Below are 27,317 nucleotides of genomic sequence, written 5' to 3'. Positions count from 1 at the left end.
AAAGGCAAGGAAAAAGGCTAATGTAGCCTCCAGTGTGGTCATAGAGGAGCTTTCGGATATAGAGGTTGATGTATTATGTACAATTGATTATGCCCTTGTATGTTACATGTAGGATACGCAGATTACCCAAATTGATGTGATTGATGCACTTCTGTCAGTTGATGATGGTGTCACTCAAACGCCGATTGTAGACTCTGGTGCCTCTTTCCATGCAACTCCTTGCTTGGAGTGTTTTGCTATGTTCAATGTAGGCAATTATGGAAAGGTGTATCTTGGAAATAACCATGCTTGCAGCATTGATGGGATTGGCATTGTACACTTGTCTTTAGACAATGGGCAAGAGCTTGTATTGAAAGATGTCAGATATGTTCTTGGTATTAAAAAGAGTTTAGTATCTGTTGGTCAGCTTGACTTGCATGGTTACACTACATTGTTTGGTGGTGGATTGTGGAAAGTGAAAAAGGGTTCCATGCTGATCGCAAAAGGAATCAAGAAGGACACTTTGTATTGTCTGCATTGTAAAGCTTTGAATGGTAGGTTTCTTGCAGTTGCTGAAATTGGCAGTCACTTGGAATCATGGCATAAGAGATTAGGCCATATGAGCCAGAAAGGTCTTGATGTCCTTACCTCTCTAAAGAGGGTTGATGGAAACGGCTCTAAACTTGACTTTTGTAATGAATGTGAGTTTGAAAAGCAAATAAAAAATTCATTTTACTTTGGTGTCTCTCGTAAGTCCAATGTCTTGGACTTAGTGCATTTTGATGTATGTAGTATGCCCGTGAAATCGTTGGGTGGTGTTGCATATTTTGTGTCCTTTATTGATGATTGTTCCAAAATGATTTGGGTATACCTGTTGAAAAAGAAAAGTGAAGTGTTTGCTGTTTTTAAAAATTTTCATGCATTTGTGACCACTCAGACAGGTAGAAAGATGAAATGCTTGAGAACTGATAATGGGGGTGAGTTTACATTTACTGAATTCAAGTTCTTTTGTGACTTGCATGGTATTAAGAGGGAGCTTACAACTCATTACAGCCCTTTTTCAAATGGGGTGGCTGCATAGAGACAGGGAACACCCGTTTCGGCACATAGTTACGGATTAATGCGTTCCGAGAGGTTTGAGCCCAAGAAATGCTGGCGGAACGTTCCAGCCCGTTCCTTGACTCATTCCCGACCGTTCCTTGTCTGTTCCAGGGCCGTTCCCTATTTGGAACAGTCGTTCCAGCACAAGATATTTTTAAAATTTTTTATTTTTACTTTCATTTGGGCGGACTCGTTTCACGCTTGTTGCCCATTGCGCTCTCGTCGACTCCTTGGCCCGTTTCCCACCGAATGCACCCGGTACTCGCGAGTTGTGCTGTTGCTCTTACCCGCCGTCTGCACTCCCGTCAACTATCCCTGGCTTGCGTTGCTCCCACCGACTGTCCCGCCTGCCCCACCTGCCCCGCCGATTGTCCCGTCGATTGTCTTGCCTGCCCCGCCTACCCCCATTGCCTACTGCCACCTGCTCTCGAGACCCGCCTACCTCTCCCGCCTGCCTGGCTCGCCTCTCTTACTTGGCGTGACTCCCGCCCATGATCAGGTGAGGTCTTGAGGATCATTATCTTGATTCTCCCCCAGATTTGGGGCATTTTGGATCAGACTTCAGTTGTTGGTAGTTGCCCCAAAATTTGGGCCTTTCTCAAGGATTGGAATTTGGGACTTAAATTTGGCTGCAATGTCCCCAAATTTGGGGCATTGGGATCCATCATCTTGGGATCTAAAAGAGCTCCCAAATTTGGGGTATTTTAAATCAGTCATTGTCCCAAATTTGGGAGCTGAAAATGGACCAAATTTTGGGGCATTTTCAACAAGGGAATGCAGGCTGGAATGCGCCAAATTTGGGGCATTTTGAGTCAGTCATTGCCCCAAGTTTGGGAGCTGAAAATATGCCAAATTTTGGGGCATTTTCAGCAAGGGAATGCAGGCTAGAATGCCCCAAATTTGTGGCATTTTCAGTAAAAGGAATGCAGGTTGAAGTAGCACCAAAGTTCTGGCATTTTTAGCATTGCTAAAAATTTAACACACGCATGTTGAAATTTTGGCTGCAAATTTCTGCAAATTTATTGAACTTTACTGATTATTTGTCACTTTTATATAGATGGCAGCATTGACATTTATGGGATCTTCATCATCCTCAGCAGGTACTTCGTCAACAACTGGATGAAGTCGAAGCACTACTTGGTCATGGTGGGATGAGGTAGATGAAGGGGTGCCATTGAGAGGTGGAAGGGCTCGCCCTTGGAAATGCAAACTTTGCTCTTATGCTTGCACTAGTGGGGCTGATAAAGTGAGAGCCCATCTTTTACACGAGGAGGGGAAAGAGGTGCGTTTTTGCACCAATGTATCAATTGAGAAAAGGCAGGAGTTACTTGACTGCATAGCCACTTCTATGGGGAATTCACATGCTAGGAGGACTCCAAATATAGTAATGGATCCAACAACATGGACTCCAAGGCCAGTAGGGCACGATGCTTCATATAGAAGATCACCAGTATTAGTGGCTACACAGCCTTCTTGTGGTCCATCAGTGGCAGCAGGTCATGGCGTTAGACAGAGTTCTTTACACACTTCATGGGAACCAAAGAAAAAAGAGGAAACAGATGCAGCAGTGGCACGCTTTTTTAACCATGACTATATTGCATTCAAATCAGCCAAGTCACCCTATTTTTTAAATATGGTGACAAAGATTGCAAAATATGGACCCACATATAAGCCCCCTTCATCAGAAACTATCAGGACTACATTGCTTTAGAAGGAGAAAGCAGCCATAGAGATTGCAACAACAAATATTCGCAATCAATGGGCAAGAAATGAAGTGACATTGATAGTAGATGGATGGAGTGACACACGCCATGGGTCCATACATGGTGTTGCCCATATTCTCGTGGAGATGTATACTTTATTGGTAGTCATGATGCTTCAGAGACTGGAAAGAGTGCAGATGTACTGGCATTCGAGTGGTGCAAGGCAGTGCAGGCTATTGGGGCAGAAAATGTAGTGCAATTTGTGGCAGATGGTGAACCTACAAATAGGGCAGCAGGAAACATTTTAATGGCAATGTATCCACATATCACCTTTAGTCCATGCATGGCGCATTGCTTGAATAACTTGTTGAAGGATATTGGGGACTTGCCATGGATTGCATCTCTTGTTACGAAAGGCTACAAGATTATCACATTTATATGTAATCATCAGTACTTGCATGCTGAGTTTCACAATAGAAGTGACAAAGAACTTCTCAAATACTTAGATATACGATTTGCATATAACTTTCTTATGCTTGGTTGATTGCACTATTGCAAATGTGCAATTAGGGAGCTATTTGCTAGTGATGAGTATGAAAATTGGACTGGGGCTGCCACTACTACAACTGTGTTATGTAATGCATGTCTCTAATAGAGATTTTTGGGATGAGGTGAATCGCACCAACCAAATGGTTGATCCTATTATGCACATGTTGAGGCTTGCAGATGGCGTGGATCCATGCATTGGAAAGATCTATGAAGGTATGGATCGCATGATTGAGAGGTTGGAGAGTTTGGAACCAAATGCAGACAGGTATGAGCAGATCAAGGAGTTATGCATCAGCAAATGGAATGAGTATGACTCTCCTATGCATGCTGCAACATATGTGCTTGATCCTGAGTTTCAAGGAAAGATGCAAGAAAGAGACCTTGAGGTGGTGAAGGCTTGGAACACATTGCTTGCCAAGCTTTATCCTAGCTGTGAAATGCAACACAAAATTAAAAATCAGCTCTCTGTGTATCGGCAAACATTAGGGATGTTTGGTACAGAGGATGCACTAGAGGATAGGACAAATATTGGGGCTGCTTTGCTGCTTTATGGTGGGAGGACTAGGGGCAAAAGCTCCAGAGTTGCAGAGTTTGGCTATTTGTATTCCTAGCCAAACAATTAGCTCTTCTTGTTTAGAGCAACTATGAAGCTCATTCAATCACATTCACTCAAAGAAGAGAAATCGTCTTGGTACAATGAAGACGAATGACCTAGTTTATGTGAGCTCCGATCTTCGCTTGCTAGCTCATACATCACTTGCAAAGACTGATTCTTTTATACGTTGGGAAAAAGATGATGATGATGATGATGATGATGATGATGATGATGATGATGATGGTGATGGTGATGGCGAGGATGTTGTTCAGCAGGATGAGCATTCAGGCACAATGGAGCCATCTTCCATGAATCAGAGCGCTTAAGCCTTAGCAACTAGCCTTTTGGAACTTTAGAGTATTGACTTGGAAATTGGGGCTCTTGTAACTTGGATCTTTATACTTTAAAGTTTAGTGCATACTTTGTGTCTTTGCAATGCACACTTGTTGGACTTATGCAACATTGTTGATTACAATGTTGAATCATGAATGCGACAATTTATTTTTGATTACAATGTTTTGAATCTTTATTATTGTTGAAACTTGATTATTATGTCTCTAATTTCACCAATTATGGTTGATATGGTATCTCTTTCTAGATTCTAAGGCTTAAGTGTTGATTCTCTCTCTCTCTCTCTCTCTTTCTATATATATATATATATATATATATATATATATATATATATATATGTCGTTCCCTCTGTTCTCGTTTCCTAACTTTGGGCGTTCCCCCTGTTCTAGGGGGTCCTGTTCCTGGTAATTATGGGTGGCTGAAAGATATAATAGGACTTTATGTGAAAGAGGGCGGTGCATGTTGTCCACTGCTAATCTCCCTTATGAATTTTGGGGAGAGGCACTCAAAACCATGGTTCACATTTGCAATTGCTTTTCAAACATATCCTTAAATAATGGCATCCTTGAGGAGGTTTGGTTTGGCAAATTGGCCTCATATGACCATTTACGCATATTTGGTTGTGATGTTTTTGTGCATGTTAGAGATGAGCTGAGAAACAAACTTGACCCAAAATCCACCAAAGGCATTTTCATGGGCTATGGTGATGAGGGTGAATTTGGCTACAGAGTGTGGTTACCTTAATCCAAGAAAATTATTCGCAGTCGTAATGTTGTGTTTAATGAGGCGAAATTGCTGAAAGGTACTTTAGCCTCTAATGAAGATATGAAAAAGGTCAAATTTCAGAATTTGCAGCCACGTATTACTTCAGAAAATGAGCCTCATGGTGTTGTACCACAAGCTGAAATTGATGATCAGCCGGTTATTTTTGAGCCAGATGATGGTGGACAGCAAATAGGAGCACAAGGAGGTCATGGACAGCAAGATAGACTTGCTGATTATGAAAATACAGGTGCTGGTAATGAAAATGAAGGTGCTGTACAGCATGAGCAGCATGCTGAAAATGGCCTACAACAGCCAATAAATGTTGAAAATAACATACCTCCAGATGTAGACCCAATTCGTAAAAATGTTGATCCTTGGGTATGCACGTCTACACACGTAATAAGGCAACCACATAGGTTTGACCCCTCCTTGCATATTGTGTGTAGCTTATAGATGAGGGTGAGCCTTTTTACATACAAAGAGGCCAAGTCATGCGAATTCAGCAGTAAGTAGGAGCTAGCTATGGAAGAAGAGATTAAATCGCTATATACAAATGATACTTGGGATCTTGTGTCGTTGCCCAAAGGAAGGAAGCCTCTTCCAAACAAATGGATGTACAAAGTAAGGATAGTTGATGGGAAACCCAAGTACAAGGCAAGATTGGTTGCTAAAGGGTATGCATAGAAGGAAGGGATTGACTTGCAAGAGGTCTTTTCACCTGTTGTGAAAATGACCACTCTACGTGTGCTTTTTGCTCTCATTGCTGTATTAGACTTAGAGCTATACCAAATGGATGTAAAAACAACTTTCTTGCATGGTGACATTGATGAGGAAATTTACATGAAATAGCCCGAGGGCTTTGTAGTTCTTGGAAAAGAGCAGATGGTGTGTAAACTAAAATGCAGCCTATATGGGCTGAAGCAAGCACCACGGCAGTGGTACAAAAGGTTTGACACTTTTGTGCTATCTCGTGGGTTTACACGCAGCCATGTGGATCATTGCTTGTACATGAAAAAGGATACGGATGGTAGCCCCATCATATTTGTTTTGTATGTGGATGATATGTTGCTAGGTGGGAAAAGAGAGACTAGCTTGCATGCTCTCAAAAATCAGGTGAAATCAACTTTTTTCATGAAAGATTTGGGGAATACAGAGCATATTTTGGGCATAAGGATTCGCAAAGATAGAATGCAGAAATTGTTGTTTTTATCTCAAGAAAAGTATATTAAAAAGGTATTGGATAGATTTGACATGGCTGAAGCTAAGTCTTTTAGGATACCCTTACCTCCTTATTTTAAGCTTAGTAAAGCCAACAGCCCAAATGGTGATGTGGAAGCAAATGCTATGAAGGGAGTCCCTTATGCATCATCTTGTGGCTTTCTTATGTATGATATGGTTACTACTCGTCTAGACATTGCTCATGCAGTGGGAGTTGTTAGCATGTTTATGTCAAATCCTGGCAAAACACATTGGGAGGTTGTCAAGTGTATTCTTCGATACATAAAGAGTACACAAAGAAAGTGTATTTGCTATGGGCAGGGTGCACTTAGTTTGCAGGATTATTGTGATGTAGACATGGCAGGTGACTTGGACACTCGTAGGTCCACTAGTAGGTATGTCTTTACAGCTGCTGGTGTGCCATTTCTTGGTGTTCCAAGTTGCAAAACATCGTCGCACTGAGTACTACTGAAGCGAATATATATCAGCTACTGAAGCTTCTAAGGAAGCTATATGGTTGAGTAGACTTGCAAAGGATCTCGGCATGTCTATGGGTAATGTAGTTTTGGGATGTGATAGCTAGAGTGTTGTATATCTGGCTAAGAATGCCATGTTTAATTCACACACAAAGCATATAGATATGTGATATCACTTTATCAGACAGATTTTGGAAGATGGTCTAATCACATTGACTAAGATCAAAACATAAGACAACCCTGCAGATGTTCACACTAAAAGTCTAAGCAAAGCTCAGCATGAGCATTGCATACGACTAGTGGGAGTTGGTTAGAGGTTCACTTCAAACCTTTAAATGGGAGGTTGTTGGGATAAAGGCCCGTTTGACCTCCTTGTATAGCGCACTCACACTATTCAGTTGTACATGTGAATGCATCCTTAATATGCCCCAAGTAGAAATACATTTTATTCTTTGTGTGTTGGTATATACTCAAATGCAATCGTACTTTCACTCTCCCTCTCTGACTGAAGCTGTCACTCTCACTCTGACTCTTCCTCAAACTACTGCACATTCCCAACTGAGCTCCAACACTTGCAGGCCATGCAAATCAGCTCGCTTACATGCCCATTAGGATAGTTCACTATGTGTTAACTATGCTCTTATGCCACAGATTCTCCATGATAGAGAGTCTACTATCATTCAAGAGGCTCTTGCACAAGATATTTGGCATTAAGCTATGTTGCAAGAGCTCAATTCTATTGAGCAAAATTAGACTTGGGAGTTTGTTCGGCTTCCATGGAAGCGGAGGTGATAGGTGTGAAGTGGGTCTATAAGACCAAGTACCTTACAGATGGTTCCTTGGACAAGCACAAAGCTAGACTTGTTGCCATGGGTTTCACTTGTAGAAAGTTGGTTTGGAATATTTTGAGACTATTGGACTACAGCTTGGATGTCTACTATTCAAGCTATCTTGGCTCTTGTAGCCCTCCATTGCTCGCCTATCTATTAGAGGGATGTCAATTCTGCCTTCTTGAATGGCTTTTGTGGAGGAGATTTATGTTTCATAGCCTCCAGGTTTTTGTGCAGGGGAAAGAGGACCATGTCTACAGATTGTGAAAGGCTCTCTATGACTTGAAGTAGGCTTCTAGAGCTTGGTACTAGAGGATTGATAAATTCTTTCTATAGACTGGCTTCCTTCGATCAACTCCTGACCCCAACCTATACCATAAGGTTGAGGGTGATAAGTGTATTTTGATCATATTGTATATGGATGATCTTATTATCATAGGGAGTTAGGCGCAGGAGGTTGATTTGACTTGGGAGATTTCGAGACAGGAGTTTAACATAATGGATCTTGGGATCCTACACTTCTTTCTTGGATTGCAGATTTATGAGATGACACATGACATTTTTATTTCCCAATGTAGGTACCACTTTGAGCTTCTTTTGAAGTTTAATATGGTCGATTATCAGTCTATTTCATGCTTGACGGACCTAGAGTCCAAGATTTTGGCAATAGGAGATCCCCTCACAGATGCCACTCATTACAGGTGTCTTGTTAGCTCCCTCATCTAGCTTATTCACACACGGACGGATATATTTTTGTCGTGGTATTGTTGTTTTCTTTCATGAAGACTCTCTCTCAAGAGTATTGAAAAGCGGCTTGCGAGTTCTTTGCTACTTACAAGTTACAGGGGACTTGATCCTACGTGATCATGTATGGAGAGGGGGTCACTCTCTTTGGTTGTAGTAACTCAGACTGGGTATGTGATGTGGATTTGAGATGGTCCACTATAGGCTATGTCTTCTCCCTTGGATTGGGAGCTATCTCGTGGAGCAGTAAGAAGTAGCCTATGTGGCCTTGTCTTCTATATATGTAGAGTATCGTGCATTATGTTCTACGACTATGGAGGCGGTTTGGCTTTGCCATATATTGGCAGAGATTGGCTTTCCCCAACGTGGACCTATAGAGCTGTGTAGGGTGCTCTAGCTCTGGCGGAGAACCATGTGTTCAGTATCACTATGTTTGAGAGCGAATCATGGATTTTGAGTTAGCTGTGGCATACTGTCCCACAGCGGACAACGTAATGGATCTCTTTACAAAGCCTTTTTTAATCTCTATGCTTCATCACATGAGGTTGTTGGGTCTTCAATCCCTCCCAAGATTTGAGAGGCGGTGTTTGTGAAGATATGCTAGGGTTTGCACTGAGGAAACACAACATGTACAAGAGAGAAGAAACTTTGAAGTGAATGAATGTTGTAAATGAATGTAGGAGTGTATAGAATGCCCAAGGGCAGAGCAATGTAGTGTCGGAGTGTGATGTCCATTGGAGAAGGATCCCAAGTGTTGTGACCACTAGTCGGAGATGAGAGAATGTTGAATAATGAAGGGTAGCAAATTGGTCACCAAAATACAGTAGTTGGAGGTTGAAATCTAGTAAGGCCAATTAAGTAATAGTGACCTAGAAGACGGAAGTAAGGATAATGTATCCAATACATCTCAAAATAGTACAAGCTTATCCAACCACTCCAGGATGTTGATGATGATGGAAAGGTGATGAGGTATCCAAGTGAAGAAGGACGGTGGTGTAATTCGTCGATGAAAACAACTTAGGATTTGTCTAATGGTGCTCTGCATAATGGGATGTAGAGTTTGCTATATGATGAAGAATGCTTATGGAGCAGGTGTCACTTGGACAGTGTCCCTCGTGGAGAAATTGTTCACTTGCCCAAGTGTCCTAGTACAAAGATGATAAAATCACGTGATGCATATGAGAAGGTACAACAAGGGGAGAAAGTCTGATGTTGAAGACAAGTGCCGAAACTTGTAGAATACCAAGAAAGATAGAAATTCTCTCTCAACTTGGATGTTAATGCCGAAGAAGAAAGAGGAGCCAGAGGATATCAATCTTCATGTGGTGCTGAGAACCATGTGAATGAAGATGATGAAGCATCCCTACTAAAAGAGTAAGTATAGAAGACACCGCCATGATAGCATCAAGAGAGATGTTGCATGATATGCTACGGGAGGGAAAGTCTCCGTGTTGGTAGGAGAGCAAAACTCCAAGTAAATGTAACCATGAAAGGAACAATGCTCATCGCTTGTCTCCAGCTTAGGAATGATGGATGCAAACTTGTATGTGAGCCCTTTTCCAAAATTTAAAACCTTGTAAAAGAGATCAAAATCCTACAAGCACAAAGGTGAGTAATGAGATGCTTCTAAAAACAAAACTGAAAATAAAAGAAAGTAAAGCTAAGTATAATGCAATGAGTATGTAAGTATGCGGTGTGAGGTAATGTGGTGGATAAAATGGAAGTATTTGTTCGACACCTTGTTCAAGAAGAACGTGACCTAATGATTGTTTAACTTCCGGGAGTCAGTAGTGGCAAACTCGACGAGTAAGTGTCAACATTCGGTCAACTTGACTTTCAGATCATTCCCTTGCTTAGTGGAAGACTCCTAAAGCTCAAAATCAAGATTGATACTTCGAGTGCAATCCCGAGTTGCATAGTGGTCAATGAGATGACTCTAGCACTCAGATGTGAGGAGAAAATGCTGTAATTGAGAGTGGAACTCAAGAAGAAACCCGTGCATTAACTTAACATTGGTTGTGGGATTGCGGGCTCTCCATCGACGAATGTGATTAAGGTGAGCTTATTGAGGGTCTAATGGTACCAATGATGAGGCTCAAAGTCCTTGAGATTTAAGTACTTGTTGCATGTACGCAAATCCATAAGCTTTTTCAGCCAATACACTTTGCTTGCAGCATTGTTTTGTGCATACAGTTCTTCCAGTCTAGTATAAATAACATATGCAGAATCCAAATGTTCAATGTTGAACAACAAGGCATAAAAAATTGATAGCTCAATGGTTGAGCGTGCAAGCTCATTCAACTCATCCCAATCTTCCTGTTTCATGTCCGTGGGCTTTGCCCCTTTGGTTTTGATTGGCTTTGCCGTTTCTTTTGCAACAAGATATTGTAGCATTGCGTTTGCCAAATTGGAAAGTTATGTGCGCCTTCAAGCTTCTTTATGCGCATCAGATTACTGCTGCATTGCTGTCAGCCGTGATTTTCAGCCCAAATGTGACAAAAAAACCAGCAAATGCAGGCCCAAACTGTCACCCAAGCGACCAAGGTACAAACAAGTACCAACCAACAATAAATTACCACGTGGAGGCACAGATTTCAGATCTGTAAATAAATTTTCAAAAGCACCAAACCATGTGCTACAGCATTCCACGACTGATTACAGCTGTTTCAAGGGCATATGCATTACGTTACATGAGAAATCCTAAATTTTAGTTGCAATTTCTGTTGTACATGTACCAACGGGCAGAAAATTTGACATGAATGGTCAAAAAACCCCAAAATTTGACATGAATGGTTAAAAAGCTTGTTGAGAGCTTCGCTTGTTAGTTGACTCACTTCTGACGTCTCGAGAAGCGTGCACTCCTTGCCTGCTCTGATACTAGTTTGTAGTGACAGGTTTGGCATGGAGATCAAGACAATCGGTCGTTACGCGAAGTGAGAGACAGAGAGAGAGTGAGATAGAGCAGAGTAGAGAGTGAGCACGTTTTTTAGGTGTAATGACGGGTATATACCTCTAGGTTATATATATATGTGTGTGTGTGTGTGTGTGTGTGTGTGTGTGTAAGTACAAGTGCTAAGGGTGTGTTTACACCCGATCACATTTAAGGGCACGAGGCCTTTATTTCCAACAGAAGAAGGTGACAATTGATGTATATTCGTGGACCACCCTCTTCACCCACTTGAGCCTCCCAATGTTCTCCATGAGCAAGTCCAAACAATTATGATGAAGAAGGTGACAATTGATGTAGCTTTGCAGACCACCCTCTTCACCCACTTGAGTTTCCCAATGTCCTCCATGAGCAAGTACAAACACTGACTTGCACATGGAGTCCACACAATCGTGGGAAACTCGGCCTGAAGCAAACGACCCATGTCTCTGTACGATGTATGGTACTGTTTGTATCGTATGGTATGTATCCATACGGATTCGTATGTTAAATTGGGCCCTTTTTGGCCATCTTGAATACGAGTCCTGTGTTTTGCCTGCGGTCCTGCCTTTACTCCTGCACGTTCCGCCTGTCTGCGTGGCACTTTTTGGGGGGTGGGAAGCCTTGGATACCTCATCCCACCCCCTTTTCCAGCGTGCACGCGCTTGCCCCTCCCTTTGAGCCCCCCGAAAAAAAAAAACCCTCCTTGGATTTTATCCAATTGGTAGCTCTCTTTGATTATTGAACCCTCTTTGAAGTTTAACTGTTGAACTTTGACCCTTCTCTCATCTATAAAGGGTGCTCTTGTCCTCCATGCTTTCACAACAATTCAACAAGCATTTACCATTCTCATCTTCCTCTCTTGGATCTTGAATGGACTTGTGATTTGTCATTCTCATCTCCCATCCCCTCTTTCCCGCACCCTATCAAAGCATTTACCATTCTCAAATCTCATCTCCCATTCTCTCTATGCCGTACTCTATCAAAGCATTTGCTATTCTCATCTCCCATCCCCTCTCTCTCACTCTTGCTCTTTCGACTTATCTCAATGCTCGGGCCACTCGAATCTCCCTCTCTTTCAACTTTCAAGACTTAAGTTTCAAGAGTCGAGGCCGAAGTATCTCACTCTTATTCTCTCTCTCTCTCTCTCTCTCTAAATAGAGCTAGGCCTTCCATACCAACATGAGATTGTACCATTTGGAGCTCATTGTTACTAGATAGAGCTCTATGTTTTATACATAGCCATAGTTAGTTTCATTTCTTATTTTGCTTTGTTCTACATATTTTGCCCAAACAGTTTGTACCATCATACACATGATTGTAACTCATGGTCTCATAGGTCATTTTGGCCTTTTGTAGATGTTAATATATCATATCATTTCATTTCATTTCTCTCTCTCTCTCTCTCTTTCTCTCTCTCTCTCCCTTGGGCCTCTTCATCTGTCATTGGCACCATGACTGCTGAGAAGCATGAGACCTTCAATTTGTACGTGATCTATGTGGAGAGGGACACAAAGAAGTCCAACTCCCACCATTGGGCATGCAAGTATTGCGGGAAGTGCTATACAAGTGGTGCAACTGAGCTTCTTCAACATCTTTCCAAGATAGGGGACGGAGGGGGGGGGAGGCAAGTTGCTCCATGCAAGGAGATCCTTCAAAATGTCGCGGAGGAGATTCTCACCAAGATGATAGGGGGATCCACAAAAGGAGGAGAAAGTGGCTAATCGGTATCAACTCTCATGCCTACTAATGTGGAAGCATCAAATGTGGGTGTATCTTCAACCGATGCAAGAGAGGTCTCTACCATTGGTGATGGGAGACTCCATATCCGCATCCGGCTCCAGTAAAAGACAAAGAGCGGAGGCTTATGCGGTATCGGAGAGACAATCCTCTTTGTCTCAAGCTCTCGGTCATGTATGTGGATCGGTTGTCTTTCTTAGAGAAAGGCAATGACTTGTGGACATTGAAATTGCATGCATGGTGATTGAGTGCAATCTTGCATTCAATGTCCTAAATCAAGAGCAATGAAAGAAGATGATAAAAGCCATTGCCAATGTGGGTCTATGTGAAGAATGGACTGGTATCATATACAACAACATGAGGACAAAAAAGATTGATGAAGAGAAGGAGAGGATTGATAGAGCCCTTGATCCTATTCATGTTGCATGGATAAAATATTTTTGCTTCATTCTCACCGACGGATGGAGTGATTATAAGAAACGAGGCATCATCAACATACTCATCTCATGTTCACTTGGCACTTACTTTTTGCGGAGCATAGATATCGGCAAGAGGGGGACGGGTGCATTCATCTACTGCCACATTCCACCAGCTATCATTGAGGTACACATTGCCTTTTAAATTTGTTTCACTTTCTTTCATTATGATAATTGATTTATGTATAACTAACTATCTCTCTATTTTAATTTCTCTTTAATATCTATCTCGATTTTCTCTTTTATCTCGGGCCGTAAGGCCCCCAACCCCCATCTCTCTTCATTCTTGAATCTTGAAAGTTGAAACTTGAAAGGCTCAACTCTCTCTTTCTCTCTCTTACCTCCAGGTATTGTTAATTTGTTAGTATACTTGTAATTTGTAAATTGTGCTTGTAGGTGGGCCCCTCAAATGTGGTGCAAGTTGTTACCAACAATGCATCAAATTGTCGGCGCATGGGCTGTTTGCTTTAGGTTGAGTTTCCCATGATTGTGTGGACTCCATGTGCAAGTCATTGTTTGGACTTGCTCATGGAGGACATTGGGAAGCTCAAGTGGGCGAAGAGGGTGGTCCGCAAAGTTACATCAATTGTCACATTTTTCATGGTAAATGTAAATGTGCTTGCGATGTATCATGAGCATAGCACAGTGGAGTTGGAGAAGCCTTCTTCAACTTGCTTTGCTTACATATGGTTATTACTGGAGTGCGTTTATGAGGTGCGGTCCACCTTGTGCCAAATAGTGGTGTCCACTCTATGGAACGAGTGGGATGAGCATGAGACAGAGGAGGCCAAAGCCATGTATTAGCACTTGTGCCTTAATGAACAGTTTTGGAAAGAAGTCCGTGCCATTGTCATTGTCATGACTCCCTTTTATAGGGTATTATGTATGATTGATTGCGAGGGGTGCACCGTGGGTCTTCTCATTTACTTCTTTAGAACGGCATTGGTGGAGGCACGTGCTTGTACAGTGATCATAGACACAGCGTGCACATGTTTTAGAGATAGCAAAGAGGAGATGGGCATGGATGCGTAAGCCCATTCATGGTTTTGCCGCATTGGTACATTTGGCCTACAAGTCGTTGGCGGTCATGGATGATAGAGAGTTCCGTTTTAACCAGCTTGCTTATTGACTCGTGTGGTCCTTGTGGATGACCACAATGTAGTGCTAAAGGAGCTAGGATGCTTTGCAGATCAAAGAGGGCATGTGACTTTTGCTTCTCCCACTTGTTGAAGGAGAGAGTTACTTGTGAAGCCTTTATTTTGGTGGTAGAGAGAGCATGTGGCTTTTGCTTCTCCCACTTGTTAGAGGAGAGAGTCACCTGTGAAGCCTTTATTTTGGTGGCAAAACTTTGGATATGTATTGGGAACCCTTCAACCCTTAGCCATGAGGGTCCTTGCCTAGGATTGCTCTTCGGGTGCATGTGAGAGAAACTGGACTGCCTATTCTCTCATTCACACAAAGATTCGCAATTGGCTTAACACACAACAGTTAGAGCGGCTAGTGTATTGCCGCACTAACTTACGCATGATGAGGGCTATGATGAGCATGGGTAGTCCGAAGGAGGTAAAGTTTAAACACTTAACCATAACATTGAAAATTTGTTGTTTTAAACTTTGAACTTCGAAGTTTATACTTTACAATTTAGACTTTGGCATTTACAATCTTACGTGCATCACTGCATTGTGTAGGTAAATGTTGATACATTCAAGTTGACGGGTGACAGTCTTCCGAGTATACATCAGGAGGTGTACGAGGAGGAGGAGATGATTTTTGCAGAGTTCTATAGAGAGCTTATAGCGGTAGATACTTGTGATACTAGCAGCCAGCGTGCTCGTGGGTGAGGAGTTCAAGTAGGTGGTAGTAGGGGCACGGTCATTCGACACCCTTCATCATTGAGGAAAGATGGTTCGAGTGGCTTGCAGACATATGTAAGGCGGGGCTCAAGTAGCTCACATCTTGTGCCTCATGATGACATCCCCTCCTTGTCTACACAACCAACACCTAGAGAGCCATCATTTGATGATGATGGTAACCTCATTAGTAAGGATGAGTACGAGTGTCTCTCATCATCCGATGGCGAGGAGTCATCTTCAGGCTCTCTTGATAAGCATTGAGATGGTTTTGATGATGATGATGATGATGATAGTGATGTCTCATCATAGATTCATAGGTCTCTCTCTTTTTTGTATCAGATATACTAGACTATAGTTATATCACATGTTTTGCGTAGCCCATGCGACCACGATGATCACCGTCATGTATTCATCTTATTCTGTAATGAAATGGCTATTTCTGCTTTAAACATGTATTTCATGATCTATCATTGAATGATTTATGGTTTTTGTTATTTAAAAAATCATATTAAATTTTTGTACTAATATCGTACTGTATCTTATAAAATCATAGGGTATCATTTAGTACTGTATTATATTGTACCGTACCGTATCGTACCTTTTGTACTTGACAACTATGATGCCCATGCATGTGCTTGCAATCAAGAGACATACATTCTCCATGCATTGGGTTTTACTTGCAACAAGAGTGTCACATGAAGGCACCTTGTGACTCATGAGAAGCCATGGGACTAGAAGAGGTGCAGTTGTATGGTGAGAGTGGGAGAATAGCTAAGATGGAGGGAATGGGAGTTATTTATGAGCTTTAAGTTGGTATATAATTCTTTTCTTATGCCACAACCAGACATGCCACATGCCTCAGTGATTAATGTTGCCACGAAGTCAGACAGCCATGAAGCATCCCTTGTCTCACATGTGGCTTCCCATGTGATGTATTGTGTCAATTGAACCCTTTGATAGCCTTTCTATTCCTAGTTGCTGCCCTAGATTGTAATTGTGAAGTTGACACCTAGCCACTTGACTGCACCATGAGCCAATTTCCCAACCATCCACCTCTTTTAGTTTCAACGGTTGTCGTAGACCACCATCACACCACTTGTTGCTAGAGGAAAGATTGCCTAGCTAGTGTACCACTCTTATCACGAATGCCCCTTGATCCACGGGTTAGAGGGGTCACACAATAGACCAGGCAACCACACTCCATAGGGCATGATGCCCACCACCCCCTCGCTGTGCCTAACATCCTTACCTCTTGCAAGTTCAAGCTATCATTGCTTGCAATTAGAGATGAGTTCCCTTGTCTCACAGTTAGCCATGAAACAATTTTGTGTATGTCATTGTATCTCAGCCTAGAGAGCAGGTTGATGCTATGATACCGATGAAAAGTTCCCCTAGAACCAAATTGCACATGAGACATGATAAAATCCATACCCACAATAAGAAACACAAAGTGGATGGGCATCAAATGCACCTCCTATTGGTAGAGCCAAAGGGGCTCACCTTGAGTGTGGGGGTCAATAGTATACTAGGCCATGGTTGCATCCCAAGAGCTGACATCCCATACCACTAGCCCACATAGTCCCAATCATAGCAGCTAAGAAACACATTTCTTTCAGTTTGAAACTTACAAAACGTTTCTTGAAGTATAAAACATTTTTGAGAGTAAAAAACGTGGGGGGTTTTTTTTTTCTGATTTGGAACCCAAAACACTGTTTTTTTTAACAAAAACTATTGGGCAATGTTAAACATGATGATGATGATGATGTGCAATGACTCCTGAGGCTCAAGGTTTAGGTAAATGACTAATTTTTTTGTGATTTTGTTTTGTTATTGGACTTTGTCAATCTAGTGTTCATTCTTGTCTTGAGAGTTGATTATTATACGACTTTAGTCTCATTTATGAGTTATTTATGATATATTATGATTCATTTTTGATTTTGACATTTTGTTAGTTGGTTTTGAATTGAGAATCATGATGTTGCAACTTGACTCAGTCCATATTCTAGATAGGCTATTTACATGTTTATTTCAATTTTCTTTGTATTCAACAACCAAACTTGCTAGAAGACCAATTGACTCTATTATCACTCAAGCTCAATTGGCCATTCTTTGTTTAAGAGAGATTTCCATAGAGGTTTAGAAGCTCTTTTCCTAGTCAAAACTATTAAAAATCCCTATATAAGAAAACCCGCATTTGTTATTTTACCCCATCTCGAAAGAAACTTACAAAACACGTTTCTAACGTTTCGTTTCTAAACATTTCTGACGTTTTTGGTTGCTCTGGTCCCAATGTGTGGATGCGTTAGCCATTGGGCTAAAGTTCAAGAGTAGTGATCGCACAATGACATGCTCAAATGGGCTTGAGAATCTTATAAATAGGACTTGTTTGCTCCAACCTTAGTGTCCCTAATGCATTTACACTAGGTAAGTCTATGATCCAATGTTGACACCAATGCTGCTGGCCCATCTAAATGTCCAAGGATGTAACAACATACTAATGAAGTATTTGCTTAATGCTTGAGCTTCAAAGCGAGCTTCTTTAGCTAGCTACATTGGGCTCCATATATAGATGTAATATAGAACAGCAGCAGGTGGCTTGCACACATACAAGGCATGATAGACCGTTTAGAGAGAGTGAAAGAGACACCACACTGTGGCACTCATACCCAAAAAGGCAATTTTAGTATTGACAGCACACACGAGTGTGTGCATATGCAAGGAATGCTTGTTCTACAAAATTGTATCATAATACCAAAAAAAAAGAAGAACAAGTGTATGCACACTTTTTCGAGGTAGTATGTTAAATCATTATGTGGATGATTGTAAATCTGGTGAAAACCCATTGTGAAGTATGATGGTAAAGAAATTCGGTGAAAACCTATTGTGAAGTATGATGATAAAGAATTTTAAAACCTTGGTTAGTTTAGAGACCATTCGGGGTTGTTACCAGTTTTAAGTGAGAGTCTCTAATGGTCACAATCTTCATAGGCAACTAGATGGTGGCAAACCTTCTGCCTTTGAATGAGGTGTGTGTCTGCCTGCCCGGATGACATATATGCCATTTTAGCTACTTCTTAGAGGTGTTTTGGGCATAAATGCCAATTGTAAGGCTGTGAATGCCAGGTTTGAAACTTAACTAAGATTCTTGGAAAGATTTAAATAGGCCAATAATTTTCTCAGGAATTCCAAATTTAAGGTTGAATGAATAGCTTCCAATGATGAACTGTAATTTGACATAAGAAGATGATAGTCTATTGGACAACCAGTTTTGTACCTGCATGTGCTGCATACTGCAGCTTTTTGGGATGCCAGTTGGAGAATTAGAAAGGTGGCATTTAACCAGTAAATTGTATTTTACCATGTCAAGGAAGAAAATAAAGGTGTTATACTGAAAATGCCCAAGATTAAACTCTCGGTTGCAATACTGTAGAAGGATGACCTTCCATTATTGAATTGTAATTTGATATTTCAAGTCAGGTAAGCAAGTAGACTAGTTCAACTGACACACGAGTTTGTCGGCATAGGGTTTGAAAGAATTATAGTTTGACATTGACTTTTTAAGTCTCTTAATTGAAAGAACTGTGTACTAATAGCACAGTGATTCCTCAAGCCTATTTTGTGAAAATTGACAATATTATCTTCTGTATTTTTTACAGGGTATTGTTAAAGGCAAACTTGATCAGCGGCGTCGCTGCTTTGAGGTAATATTTAGCTTCTATTTTGCTTCTTGTATACCAACTGGTTAAAAAAAAACATCTGTAAATAGTCTGTTGGATTGGCACATAATGGATTATTTAGCTAGTTTCAACTCAATGGTCTTTTATATTTAAGAAGATTTTCTAAATGGTTTGGGATTATATATTCGTGAGTTTAAGGATGATGTTGTTACTATTCTAAAAATTAAGCCGAATTCAAGCATCGGATGAGATGCTTTAAGTTTCGGATGTTGAAGTCCTAATAGATGAGAGCTAACAACCATTGCAAGTTAGGCATGCAAGGAGTTATAAGCAAAATAAATGAATTGAGTATCAAATGATGATACTATACTAAGACATTGAGTAAGTAAGACACAACTTCTAACTTTCATTACACAAAGAGCAAAAGAAAGAATAATGACGCATAATCTAATCCTCAGACTGGTATATATAATTTGGAGCACTAGAAATGGGCTATACTTGGGAAACGTCTGCACACCAGGGTCTCCACATTGAATAAACCCATGGCGAGTTTGCATCCTTGCCCACGACTGTCTGTGTATTCATCAAATTGGGAGAGTTCTTGGATTACCCTTAGTAAATTTTGAACCATGATCTCGGCACTTTTTGCTACGTGGGAGCGACGTTTGAATGCCCGCTAAGGAACCCCATGGAGAGGAAGATGATGAAGGACTTGATGATGATCCAAAGGGTAAGAGGCTGCTTTAATTAGGCCCATTCATGATCCAACAACTCCTTTGGTTGAGGTGCTACGAGCACGATCACTCACCATTTGGCAATTTTGGTTGGCCATTGACTAGTCCAACTAATGCCACTTGACTTGCTGATTGTATAGTGGTTATAACTTATGTCTGTGCCTTACAGAGTGTTTGTTTAGGTCTAGACTTGGACTTGTTGAGAAACTAATCACTTCTATACACGTTGTACTGGAGTGTGTTATAAGCAGTCACATAGCACCACTAAAGCTTATTCTAGATGTGGAGCTTGAATATAGGATAGTACAAAAGAATGTGGATATACTTAGATAAGTGTCATTTAGCTTGAGTTTGAAGACTAATTATCTTCTAGAAGTGACTTTAACTATTAGTATCTTTCATAAGATGCAAAAGTCTTTGAGCTCGAATGTGCCATTTGAATTGTTAGGTACCTAAGTGATTCTTGTAGTGGTTTTTGAGAGCTCACTTATCAACATTTTTCTTGTGTAAAATTGTCATGATGACTTGAAATTTTATTACTTTACTTAATGTTGGATTAAACATTAATTGAATGTGCTAACGTGTATTGCAAATTTAAGGTGCAAGTTAATTGTTTCAAAGTGTGGGACCCAAGACCTCGAACTACTAGTTGGTGCCATCACTCAAGTTATCTTAGTAAAATCCAGACATTTGAGTCATGACGGGTGGAGATATTGGAAAATCTCTATTGTTAATCCTAATTTACAACATAAATTAGGGTTTGATAGTCACATTGGGATATGTACTTAGAAGTGAGAGCCGAGGACTTGAATTCCAACAGCTAAAATTAAAGAATTTCGGGGAGACTCAAGAGGCAAGCCAGCCAATATTAGATTTGGGGCTTAATTTGTCTTTCAAGAAGTAAGGTGAAGGTCAATCCCCAAGCAAACCAAGGGGCAAGTTGGTTTGAAGGCTTGCTGGTTAGTTTTGACAGCAGAACGTAGTTGGATTGCATTTGGAATAAAAGCTGAAAGAAATACTGGAAGGGGTGCTAGTTTTGGGCCAAAAGACAGTTGATTGTCCAAGATTAAAGTGGTAAACTGTGCATTTTCAGTTTATGTGAGTTTGATGCTTACTGTAATGTTGATTAATCAGGTCATTACTACCCTCTCCAAGAGGAAAGGCTAGTTTTAGAAACTGATTTGAATAGATGACAAATCTTCAATGCTCTTAATTACACTTACCTATCATAGATACATGTAAAAGAAAGAGCCAAATGGAGAATACTGAGACAATAGAGATTGAAAGAAATCTTAGAGCGGAAGGGCTGATCCCCCTTGTTGGCAAGAGATAAGTAGCTCCTTACTAAAGGTGTTTTAAGTAGCATGCTAGATTTCTCACATATAGTGTGGACTTTGACATTGTCATTGATAGGAGTGTTGAGCTAAAACACGCTTTACTGTTGATTAGTATTTTTAAACAGTCCCAAAGCATGCTTAATTAATGAAAAACATAAATTTGGTGTGTGATTCGAGAGAGTTTTGGTGGTTCCCAAAAACCCTAATTTTTGGGGCACTCTTCAACATTTATAAATAGACAAGTTTCCTACCATTCACCTCATCCCTTCAGTGCAGGTTCTCACTCATCTATTGGGTTTGATCTATCTATCATCGCGAGTCCACAAATTGCTTGCTTCTTCGTATGTTTGACTCTTCATCAATCAGGTGATAGGTAGCAGCCCTCCCTCATCATTAGGTGCCAGCCTTGCAGTGTGCATTTGGGCTTTTCACTCCTAGGTGGTAGTTGGCGACCATTCTCTGCTTGTTGGCGATCATCTTCTCCTTGCTGGTGGCCATCTTAGGCCGTGTTTGCAGCTTCTTGTTGTGGCGCTCTCTCCAGGCACCTTCCCTATTGTCGCCTCAATCATTTGATCCTCCGGTGATCAACATTTGGTGTTTTCCTCGACTTTTGCACTCTGGCTGGTTGTCACAATACTTGGGATCTGTCTCTAGTGGATATCACTCTCCGATACTGCATTACTTTGTGTTGGCATTGTGTACACTTTTACATTCATTTACAACATTCATTCACTTTAGAGTTTCTTCTTTGTGTGTTTGCCTCTGTGTTTGAGTTTGGTGTTTTGCCTTTACGATTTGAGTTTTGCTTTTCTTTGTTTGAGTCTTTGTGTTTAAGTCTTGGTTGTACATGCTGTTTTTGCTTAGTACAAATGTGACATTAAAAGTGATATTTAATGTCACATTAAGGTCATAAATATGGAATGTGACATTAAAAGTGACATTTAATGTCACATTAAGGTAAATCTAGGGGAACATGCACGAGAATGACCGTCCGGGCTCTTGGGCGCCCGAACGGGGTTAAGGGGAGCCTAGAGAGTAAGGGAGTCCAAGAATAGGAGGACTTCAGGAAGTTGACGGCTGGCAAAGGGATCCAGGCAGGGGGCCAGCACTTATCTAGGGCGTGGTTGGGAGGAGAAGGGCTCGTGCTTTTCAGCGTTTTGGAGTTTTCTGACTCTCCGTCATCTATCATTGGTTCAGATTATGCCAAAATAGCTGTTCCAATGACAGACCAACTTAAAGGGAAAGGGAAAAGTTTTAATTGGGGAATAGATCAAAATGAAAGTTTTCAAAAACTTAAGGTAGCTATTGCTACAGCTCCAGTACTATTAATAGTGGATCCCAATAAACCATTTGTGGTTGAAGCTGATGCTAGTGATAAGGCAATAGGCGTGGTCTTATTACAAGAAGGTCGACCAGTTGCTTTTGAAAGCAAGAAATTAGATCGTGCAAAACAGAATTATTCTGTTTATGAGAGGGAGCTGTATGCAATAGTACATGCAATGAAGAAATGGAGGCACTATTTGTATGGTGCCAAACTTTTAATTTTATCGGATCGTGAAAGCATTAAGTGGCTTAATGATCAACCAGATTTACACGGGCGTAAAGCCAGATGGGCCGAACTCCTCCAAGAGTTCGACTATGAGATCAGATATAGAAAAGGAAAGTATAATATAGTAGCTGATGCACTCAGCAGAATGCCCATCATTAATGAATTGAGTTTTACTTAGTTCACTTCCAACTTGCTTGAATCTTTAAAAGGAAAATGCCAGGTTGATCCGGCATATTCCAACATATGCGAAGCAATAAAAAATGGGGATCCAACTGAAAGTGCTTCTACTGAGGGAGGAATATCTGAGGATGTTCAAAAAGGAAATGGAGCATCAGGGGTTGCTCAAACTGGATTCAAGTGGAAGAATTTTACCATTGATAATGGTTATTTACTCTACAAGGGTAGGGTATGTGTCCCGAAAGATATAGAAATAAGGCGCCAGATACTCTTTGAGTGTCATGATACCCCTAGTGCGGGACATCCAGGAGTTAATAAGACTTATAGTCTTATTAAAAGGCAGTTCTATTGGCCTGGAATGAATAAGGACGTCCTTGACTATGTGGTCAAATGTAATAAATGCCAGGTTAATAAAGCTGAAAAATTAAAAATGGGAGGACTTCTCCATCCATTAGAAATTCCTTCGGGAAAATGGGAGAGTATCTCCATGGACTTTATTGTTGCTCTACCTAGAACACAGAGGGGGCACGACTCTGTGTGGGTGATTGTGGATAGGTTATCCAAAATGGCTAGGTTTATTCCAACTTCAACTGATGTTAAAACACGAGAATTGGCTAGATTGTTCGTAGAGAACATATACCGATTGTATGGCCTTCCGGCAAATATAGTTTCTGATCGGGATAGAAAATTTGATAGCCATTTTTGGCGTGCGGTATTTAGGAAATTGGATACTAAACTTAGCATGAGTACGGCGGATCATCCGCAAATAGATGGGCAAACTGAAAGGGTTAACCAAATTCTTGAAGATATGCTTAGGGCATATGTAAGTAAAAGGCAAACTAATTGGGAAGAGTATTTACCGATAGCAGAGTTTGCATATAACAGTGCCAAGCACTCTTCCACTGGATATAGTCCATTTATGTTAATGTATGGGTTTCAGCCCAGAGCTCCTTTTGCAGTAGAACTGCATAAGGAAAAGGTTCAGGCAGCTAAAGATTTTTTGGAGGATATGAATAGTATGTTAAAATTTGCTCAAGAAAATATTAAAAAAGCTCAAAATAGAGCTAGAACATATGCAGATCCTCACCGAAGAGACATCTCCTTTGAAGAAGGAGAATTGGTCTATCTTAAGGTGCCTGAACAAACTAAAACTATTAAAAAGGGATATTGTCCAAAGCTTTCACCAAGGTATTGTGGTCCTTTCATAATACTTAAAAGGGTGGGAGAATTGGCTTACAAGCTCCAACTACCTGCTGGTAGTAAAATACATCCAGTTTTTCATGTAAGCAAATTAAGGAAGAAGCTGGGTGATTTGGATAATCTAATCTTAAATGATGATATTGAGGAGTTATTCTATGACCAATCTAATCCACATGAACTAGAAAAAATATTAAATGTTTGTAATAGGCGAACGAAGAATACTATTTATCAAGAATGTTTGGTTAAGTGGAAAAATTGTTCAGAAGAAAGCTTAACATGGGAGCAAGTAAGTACTTTAAAGAAAAGGTTTCCCGATTTACAGCTAGACCTTCAAAGTATCGTTTTTGAGGATGAAACCGATTCTTAAGGGGAAGAAAATGTGACATTAATGTGACATTAAAAGTGATATTTAATGTCACATTAAGGTCATAAATATGGAATGTGACATTAAAAGTGACATTTAATGTCACATTAAGGTAAATCTAGGGGAACATGCACGAGAATGACCGTCCGGGCTCTTGGGCGCCCGAATGGGGTTAAGGGGAGCCTAGAGAGTAAGGGAGTCCAGGAATAGTAGGACTTCAGGAAGTTGACGGCTGGCAAAGGGATCCAGGCAGGGGGCCAGCACTTATCTAGGGCGTGTTTGGGAGGAGAAGGGCTCGTGCTTTTCATCATTTTGGAGTTTTCTGACTCTCCGTCATCTATCAACAAACCATAGCATATCTTCACATGGTATCAGAGTCGATGCTCTTCTAAAGAGTATACTATGGTGATTGTGGAGGCTAGTCTGTGTGCGAGACTCACACATGACTCGATTTTGACTCATAATGTCTTAGGCATCTTCTTTTAGGGATCCTATGACACCCTATTAGGATTCTCCATCATTGGAGGTTGTGAGAAGGCATTATGGTCGCGAGAAGGAGGTCGACAGACCTTTACCTTTACAATCTTCTTCTTCTCATTTTGGTCATTTTATAAATGAAGAGTTTGAGAAGTACTTGCATATCATGTACGAATCGGTTTACACTCCTCCAACGAGTGCTACTATTCTGTTTGGACGGATTGGTGAGACTGGCCATCTTCTTGATCTTGGAGAGACCATGACATTTGGCGTGTTTGGCGATCCATCTCCTTCATCTCAGCTAGGCCTTGTGTTAGATTTCTATAATCCGTTTGAGTTGTATGAGCCAAAACCCTCTTCTGTTTCTCCTTTTGGTGTGTAGGATTCCGATGGTTTTTAGTATGCTAACTTAAATAGAGGAGCTCTCGAAGTAGGTATTCTTCTTCAGGTATATCTCTACTATCTGTTTCATTTGAGCAAGTAAACCATAGTTCTCAACTCTCTCCCATCCCACCACTATCTTTTCCACATTCTAATCTACTCGTGTCTTCATTCCAAAATCTTGGATTTCATTTTGCTTCCGCTCAAAGCACACTAGGGGTTGGATCTTCCATCTTTGCTTCTAACACTTTCTCTTTCTCCATCCCACCATCTACCTATCCTCCATTCCCTCCACCTCCTTGTGATCGTTAGGAGGAATCTCTCTTATCCTTTCACTCTCGGGTGATTGTGATGGGCATCTCTCTCACTACCCCCCGATACCCACAAACCCCTCGCAAGACCAAATGCAAAGATCTCTCACTACCCCCTGATATCCACAAACCCCTCGCAAGGCCAAATGCAAGGATATCCTTTCTTTGCTTACATGCCCACATTTGGATTCACTTTGTACACTTCTTGTATGCATGGAGGGCACTCTGGGATTCCTTTCCAAGTGTATTCCGCTCCTCCATCCTATCTCCCCTATTTACCCTACTCCCATTACACGCCTTCTTCATCTCGTAGCATTGCCACTCCTGTTGCAACGAGCATGAATGCCTTCATGGTTAAGACATGTTTTAACGGGTTGAATTTGACCACTTGGTTAAACTTCATGCAACAAGTTCTTTAATCTTAGGGACTTTGGGACATCGTCGTTGGTACTGAGTCTATGCAAGGAGCCTATGCCGAACCCTTGATTAGCTCACCTTGATTACATTCGTCAATGGAGTGCCCGCAAAGCAGCCAATGTTGAGTTAATGCAGGGGTTGCTTATTGAATTCCACTCTATTGGCCAAAAAATTCCAAAAATTTAAAAGTGTTGGATATTACAATTTGTGATATTGGGATTTTTAGGAAGACTCTACAATTTCTAAAATATGTAGAGCCACACAATTTCCACTGGTAACAGTATCCTCAGCTCGGCTTCGAATTTTCCTATCATATCTAATTTAAAATAGAAGCTAATAGGCGGATTCTTCATTAACGTTGTAATTTCTTGGTGCATTATAGTCAAGTTCTTACTCCTAGAAAACCACAACAGACAGTTGTGATTGCCTCTACTCCGGCTGGCCAATCTAGTGGAGCTACATCTTCCGTTGCTGCACCATTTGCTCCATTTACCCCAGTAGCTACTGGACATGTGGCACTTGGACAACCTCAACAGTCTATATCCTTCATGAGTAGTGAAGGATTCATTGATTGATTTGCTAGTGGCTCATCTATTACACTTTATGCATCCGTTCCTAGAACATCTATTGCATGTTCTAGGATCCATTTTCCACCTTGCCGTACGCAATTGTGGCCACACACACAACCTTTTTCTCTTTTTTAGACTTGCACTGCATACTTATATGCTCATTGCATTGCACTTAGCTTTATTTTCTTTTATTTTTAGATTTGTTTTTGGAAGCATCTCGCTACTCACCTTTGTGTTTGTAGTTTTTTAAATCTCTTTTGTAGGGTTTTGTATTTCAGTGTAGGGCTAACATGTAGGCTTGCACGAGTCCTTCTGAGTTTGAGATAGGAGCTGCGCACCATTTCTTTCATGGTTCTATCTACTTGGAGTTTTGCTGTTCTACTAGCATGAAGGCTAAGGCGGATCGTGCAACATCTCTCTTGATGCTATCATGGCAATGCCTTTTATCCTTGCTCTTCCAGTAGGGATGCTTTGTCATCTTCATCCACATGGTTCTTTGCACCACATGAAGACCGATATCCTTAGGCTCCTCTTCCTTCTTTAGTATCAACATCTAGGTTGAGAGGGGGTTTCTATCATTCTTGGTATTCTAAAGATTTTGACACTTGTCTTCGACATTGACATTTTCCCCTTGTTGTACCTTCCCTTGTGAATTGCACGATTTCATCATCTTTGTACTAGAACGCTTGTGCAAGTGAATGATTTCTCCATTAGGAACATTGTCCAAGTGGCACCTATTGCATGAGCATTCTTTAGTATGTAGCATACTATGTATCCCATTGTGCATAACACCATTTGACGGATCCTAATCTTTTACC

General features: G+C 40.9%; 1 protein-coding gene across 3 annotated transcripts in view; it reads left to right on the top strand.

Annotated features, from left to right (window-relative positions):
• The window catches only part of FUS5 (Proteasome component (PCI) domain protein), a 133,169-nt gene that overhangs the window by 46,102 nt on the left and 59,750 nt on the right, over nucleotides 1-27,317 (top strand). For all 3 annotated transcript variants that reach the window (XM_087666402.1, XM_087666401.1, XM_087666403.1), the window contains exon 5: nucleotides 18,963-19,007. In XM_087666402.1, the coding sequence (XP_087522528.1) occupies nucleotides 18,963-19,007 (45 nt within the window). The remainder of the gene's footprint in view (nucleotides 1-18,962; nucleotides 19,008-27,317) is intronic.

The sequence above is a fragment of the Lygodium microphyllum genome, chromosome 25 (genome assembly GCF_053477565.2).
Source record: "Lygodium microphyllum isolate KBCC chromosome 25, Lygodium_microphyllum_v1.1.10, whole genome shotgun sequence".
NCBI classification, from domain to species: Eukaryota; Viridiplantae; Streptophyta; class Polypodiopsida; order Schizaeales; family Lygodiaceae; genus Lygodium; species Lygodium microphyllum.
The sequence above is the reverse complement of the archived record's forward strand: the minus strand, read 5'-3'. Positions and strand labels throughout refer to the sequence as shown.